We start from the raw sequence: 6,392 nt of genomic DNA, 5'->3' as shown, positions 1-6,392 counted from the left end.
TAGGATTTTAAAAACAGCGAAAACCAAAGTTTCGTTTTGAAAATTTTTGTTTTTTTTTCGCAGGAGCAGAATTTTGTCAAATCATTATAATTTTATACAAAATAACCAGCAAAAACATACTTAAATATACTCGGGATTTTGCAACGAGCAGACAAGGTATAGGATCCAAACGCTGGAATTTGTTTAAAATAGGGTATTTCATAAGTTTTGTCGTTCATCAGAAATCATCTGTCCCATAGCCTCGGTACCGACTTTACAGCTTACAAGCTCTGGAACTAGCAAAAAATGGTAGTTTGAGGTTGGGTTTCAATGAGTCATCACTAGGCAACACATTCAGCTTCTCGGAGAAAATTGTTTTGGACATTTCAGCGATCGACTCTTAGTTTTTCGCTTATTGAAAAATTAAAAAATGCTGGTATGAGACTTGACCTCCCTGATGACCCTTAACCGTAGTTGCCGATCATTTGCTTCACTCCAATGCTTGATTTGAACTTTGTGGACATTATTGACAGTGTTTGCATACTTATCCACCACAAAAACTCAATTATTTTTGAATAATCAACGGATTTGTGAGCTAACAATTTAAAAATGACGAATTTTAAAGGAAACTGTGCAAAATTATTTCTTTCTTTTTCTCTTGCATCGTGCATATCTCAAAAACGCGTGAATTTTAAATTTTGAAAAAAATAGGTCGAATAATACTTTTTACAGGCAACAAAATGCTGTCAAAATTTTGAATATCCAATAACTAGTAAACGAGCTATTAGCAGATGAAAGTGTCCCATTTCTAAAAGAACTAAGCTTTACCACATGTTTGGAAAGGTTTGGAAACCCAACGAAAATTGAAAGTAAAATGTATCATTATTTCTCCTACACAATTCCTAGAACTCTATCAGCTCTATTAAAAAAAACCTTGAACCCGATCCTGATCTTGGCCCTTATCCTAATCCAGATGCTATCCAAAACCAAAATCTTCGTCAAATGCTGATCTTGATCCAGATTCTGACCCTGCTCATGATTTTAAAACCTATCCTGAGTCAGTTTACTGCGAGACTTCGTACAGAACGGATGGTTTTTAACTCAGCTCTCTAAACTAGTGTGGTCAAGGTTAAAAAGGTTATGCTCTCAATTGTATTGAGATAGAAGTGCTGTGTTTTGAGGTTAGAATTCAAATTCACGTGCTAAAATGTCGGATTACAAAGTTCGAGTAAACACAATTCGATTTGCCTTTGGGAAAGGGTCAGCAGAACCGACGGAGGCAGAAATGTTTAAGTTTTGCCTAGAAAAAAGCTTCAAGCCGGAAGATGTCTACTCCGTACACAAGGACAAGGATACGCAATCAATTTTAGTGAAGTTTGAAAGTAAAGTATCAAAGGAAAAATACGTGAAGAATATGCCGCCAGTGATTAAATTTTCATACGAGAATGGAACGACTACCGAGATAACCGTGATGGACGCAGAAGTGAATTTCAAATATGTGCGGATTTTTAACCTTCCACCAGAACTCGAAGACACGGAAATATATAATGTTATGTCCCAATACGGAACCATTCGGCAACAAGTGAGGTAGAAATACCATCCCAGAACGGGTTTTCCGGTATTCTCCACAGTTAGAGGAGTCTATTTGGAAATAAATAAAGAAGTTCCTCCACAGCTTCGCATTGGACACTTTCCGGTCCGCTTGTACCATGATGGTATGATCAACAAGTGTTTTTTGTGTCATAGCACGGATCACGTGAAAGCAAACTGCCCTAGTCGAAATCCTGGAGTAACACGTGGATCGGTTCAAAGCCGTTTATTCAGTAGCGTCGCTGCTGGAAATCATCAAAAGACGCTTCTCTCGTTGTTCAATCGACCTCCGGAAAACTCGAACTCAGCTCTCGCTACTAGTAATGCTAGTACTTTGCGCAGAGCGTCCGATACGGAGGAGGCTAATCAAGGGAAAATTACGCTACCAGCTGAGTCAACGCAACAAAAAAATGTTGAGGAGAGTACGGAAGAAGCAACGCAAACCAGCAGTTCTCTGAGAACGGAACTCAAGACATCATCATCGCAACAATGGAAACGAGTTACTAAGCGAGGAAGGAACACAAAAAAGGACGCCGATACTGAAGAACACTCATCGAACGATTCCGAACTTGGCTTTCCAGTTTTTATTCCAGACGCCCCATCGATATTAACATTACAGGAACGAAGAACGAGGAGCAAAACTAAACATCCGAAAATGGAGACGGAACAAGAAAACCGGACTGGTCAACGTGACAAAGCGATCAAATTCCGATCAAAAAGTAAATAATATACACATTTGAAAAATTGTAACAGAAAAAAGTCAAACTTACAAATTAATTGATTAATGTTTGAATCGGACACAATGTAATGTAACCATAATATGTAAATTTTATCTTTAGTTAGTTAATAAAAAAAAAAAAAAAGTCAAATCCCGATTCTGATCCTGATTCTGATCCTGTTTTAGATCCTTGCCGTGATCATCATCTTGATACTGATCCTAATCCTGGTGCTGACCCTGATTCTTTTCTGATGTTGAGACAAATCCCAACAATAATACTGAGCGTGATCTTGATTGATAACCTAACCATGGTCCTGACCCTGAATCTGATCTGGATCCACAGACTGAGCAAAAATTTACGATACCCGGTTTTCTCGTGTACACGGATGTGCAATAAACTGTTCGAAAGATCTTGACGAGATGAGATCACTATGGGACCAAAAAACTCTACAGTGGAGAAAAAAGCTATGAAACCACGAAGTTGTTTTCAGTATAAAATCAGTCATGTTGAATTTCGCAAACCGACCATTTACATTGTGTAGATCGACCCAAAATCTAACCTGTGCAAATTTTAGCTCAATCGGGCTTGATTTTGGGGTTCCCAGAGTATTTTTTACTGTTTTTCTTAAATGTCTGGAAGATTCTTAAAAAATATCTGGAAAAGTCTGGATAGCGATTTTCTTAGGTGATAAACAATTGTTTTTTGGTGTTTTTGGTCGCCCGATTTTAATTTGGCGATTACTTTTTAGTGCTCATTACTATAGAAGTTAGATCTGGCAGCACTGTGCGCGAAATCAAAGTTTAAGTTTAGGAAGTTTTAGCAGTTTAAAATTCAAAAGCTTTTGTGCAATCCATAATTGAAATCGAGGAATCATATTAAGTGGTTATATGGTTAAGAAAAAAACCTGGTTTCTTCGAAAAAATTGAGTTTCTTGTTGATGGCGCTGTTCGGATCATCGCTATCGCCAGCGTAAAGATTAAAACAAATTTGTAAGTATCGTTAGCTACAATACCAGCAAGATTACTAGAGGTGCTCATATAATTTTGCTTTCATATAGATATCAGAGATTATCAACCAATTTTGTTTCTTAAAATTCAAATGTGATGAAAATAATTGTCTTTTGTTTTGGTTTTTGAAGTTTGAAAAACTTATAATACTATTTCAATTCAAATATCTCAATAATCTAAATCAAAGCAATCGAAAGATTCCTTTTAATTCAACCACGGTAAACGAAAAGTTCATATAACAGTATTTCGATAGCAACTTACTACCTTCTTCAGTGAACGTTTTCGATTGATGAATGTGTATCGTTTCCCTCCCTTATATTGTCCGGGTTAGGTAAGCTACTACTAGGTAGTAGAAACCTCCGAATGCTCGGCAGTTGTGCCGTTGTCTGTTTTTTGGGTCTACCTACCCTATTCTGGGTGTTTTCTGGTAGTGCTAAATTATTTTCTACCCGTTTTGGGGCATTGTCAGGTAAATTATTGTATTTCTTTTACCTAAGAATTTGAACAACCAAGTGTGCCCTGGTCCGGTGTCTCCGTTTAAGATGAACTGATTTTTCATTGAAGATTTCAATGCTTTCAGCAACATCCAATTTAAGCGAATTACTATTCAAAGACCGGATCAGCGAGACATTTCCTCGATCAATAGAGTGACCAGATTCACACATGTGTAAAGCTACTGCAGATCTAGGATTATGTGAAGGGAGAATTTTCTTCTTTGAGTCAGATCTAGCTATAGCCATGTGTTCCTCGAATCTATCAATCAACTTCCTTTTGGTTTGTCCAATGTACACCTTATCACAGTCGGAACAACTGATTTTGTACACACCAGATCTATGAAGGAGCTCCACTGGATCTTTTGTCGATCCTAAGATGGATTTCAGTTGATTATTAGAACTAATGAACACTAGTTCAATATCGAACTTTGTCAACTTGTGTCGCAATTCGACTGCGTTGACACTGTTGAACTCCATGGACCTTCGTTGAAACTCCTTCTGAATAGGAGTTAAAGTAGTGAAAGATTTCCGTTGAAGCAATCTTTCTTTCTTCCTTATAATGGCTTGAATGGATCTACTTTGGTATCCATTTTTATTAGCCGTTTGGAAAATATATTGAAGTTCCTTTTCTCTTCCTTCAGTTGATAGGGGAATGGAGTTCATCCGATGGATCATGTGGTGGAACGCCGCCATCTTATGCTGGAACGAGTGGTTCGAGGTGCCTGGTATTACCCTCATGGTGTTTGTCGGCATTCTGTAGATTTCGAATTGGAATAGGCCATCATCTCTCCTTACCAGAACATCCAGGAAGTGTAATTTCCTGTCTTCTTCTATTTCGCAGGTGAACTTAATATTCTTATGCAAACCGTTTATGGATATGAAGTTCTTCTAGAAAATCTTTGTTTACTACACAAAAAATGTCATCGACGTATCTCCACCATTTTTCGGGTAATAAATCTTGATTTTCTAGAGTCTCCTTCAAATGAGCCATAAACAGTTCACACAAGAATGGAGACAGAGGATTTCCCATTGGTGCTCCCTTTGTTTGTCTATAGAACAAATCTCTAAATTTAAAGAAGGTTTGTCCCATACACAAGTCCACCAATTTCTTGTAGTTTCTAACTTTGTGTTTCCAAGTGCTCCCATTGTGTTGTTGAAGCAACCAATCTTCTAACAGATTAGAAGCTTCTTTAACGGGAATACTTGGAAACAAAGCTGAAACATCAAAGGAAACCATGACCTCGTCCTCTTCTATGCCTCCCGACGCCTGCAGTCTGTTCACGAACTCTAAGGTGTTGGTCACCGATCTCGTTTTAAAAGGTTTTGGCATCCTTTTAAACTCGTTCAGTAACCACTTCGCCACTTTTTCAGTGGGCGCGTTCACTCCCGAAATGATCTCCCTCATCTTATTCCCTGGTTTGTGAATCTTCGGTAGACCTTTGATTCTAGGGACGATTGGGGCAGACACTTTCAGGGCGCCCGGCGTAAACCCTAAGATCGGTCCACAGTCCTTCAGCGTTTTTTCCACCTCCTTAACCATCTCCGGTAGTGGGTCCTCTCTTCGAACTCGATACGGTCCTTCATCGATTTTGGCCTGCATCAATCCGTTGTAATCCGTTTTGTCCATGATGACCACCGAATTTCCTTTGTCCGCCTTGACGTAGAACACCTCCTTTCTCCTTAGTTCTTTCGCTATCTGGATTTCCTCGACGTTGGATTTCCCATTGATGCCCTTTCTCAAGACATCTGCCACTTCGGCTCTGGCGCAATCCTTCTGGGCCGTGGACAGCTTACTGGACCTAATAGCCGTCTCTACATCGATGATTATCTGGTCCATCCTTGGTTTCCTCGACACCGCGTAGTTTAGACCTTTGTTGAGTAGATCGATCTGTTTGTCGATCGATTCACCTTCCTTCGATCGATTCACCACAAAACCATCCAGTACCGCCACGCTGGGTTTCTCGTAGTTCCGGGGCGGCTGCCTCGCCTTCAGTAGCTCCAACTTATTCCGTAGCACCCTTTCCTTACGCCTTTCCTCGCACTTTTCCGCCACCTTGACCTTCGTCAGAAACGCAGGGAACTCGATCGGGTAGTCCCTGGCCAGCTTCAAATGCAATGCGTAGCATTTCAAAGTTTTGATGTTAAGTTGTGCATACAACTTCTCAACACTGTCTTTTATGAAACCACTTTCGAGTTTCTTCACCAATTTCGATGGCACTTTTTCATTTACCACCACTTTATGACTAACAGGAGTTAGCCCAAGATTTATACACTCCTTCAGGAATGCTATGCTTTTACGTAGCCCCGCGATACACTTCTTCAATTTTAAAAACACGTTTGGCTCGAACGGCTTGGATGCCATATTCACTCTGTTGTGGTATGAGCCTACTTGGTTGAATGATTCAACTGAATCAAAGCATCTGCAGTAGCTTTACACATGTGTGAATCTGGTCACTCTATTGATCGAGGAAATGTCTCGCTGATCCGGTCTTTGAATAGTAATTCGCTTAAATTGGATGTTGCTGAAAGCATTGAAATCTTCAATGAAAAATCAGTTCATCTCTTAAACGGAGACACCGGACCAGGGCACACTTGGTTGTTCA

The 6,392-nt window shown here is 39.5% G+C and overlaps 1 protein-coding gene across 1 annotated transcript; it reads right to left on the bottom strand.

Annotated features, from left to right (window-relative positions):
* Window positions 1–4,483: 4,483 nt before the first annotated feature.
* Window positions 4,484–6,151, bottom strand: LOC129754013 (uncharacterized). The gene is made up of 2 exons (XM_055749867.1): window positions 4,913–6,151; window positions 4,484–4,543 (listed from the first exon to the last, which is right to left on the bottom strand). The coding sequence occupies exons 1-2, from the start codon at window positions 6,149–6,151 to the stop codon at window positions 4,484–4,486; spliced, it is 1,299 nt and encodes a 432-aa protein (XP_055605842.1).
* Between the last annotated feature and the right edge of the window lie 241 nt (window positions 6,152–6,392).

This window comes from Uranotaenia lowii, chromosome 3, assembly GCF_029784155.1.
Source record: "Uranotaenia lowii strain MFRU-FL chromosome 3, ASM2978415v1, whole genome shotgun sequence".
Taxonomy (NCBI): domain Eukaryota; kingdom Metazoa; phylum Arthropoda; class Insecta; order Diptera; family Culicidae; genus Uranotaenia; species Uranotaenia lowii.
Note: the sequence above shows the minus strand (reverse complement) of the source record. Positions and strands in the feature narration are given on the sequence as shown.

Excerpts from the sequence above, each read along its gene's own strand:
- LOC129754013 (XM_055749867.1), bottom strand. The coding sequence starts at position 6,151 with ATGGCATCCAAGCCGTTCGAGCCAAACGTGTTTTTAAAATTGAAGAAG. Across the intron at positions 4,544-4,912 it reads GGAGCACTTGGAAACACAAA|AATGCCGACAAACACCATGA; the intron begins GTTAGAAACTAC and ends CGAAATCTACAG.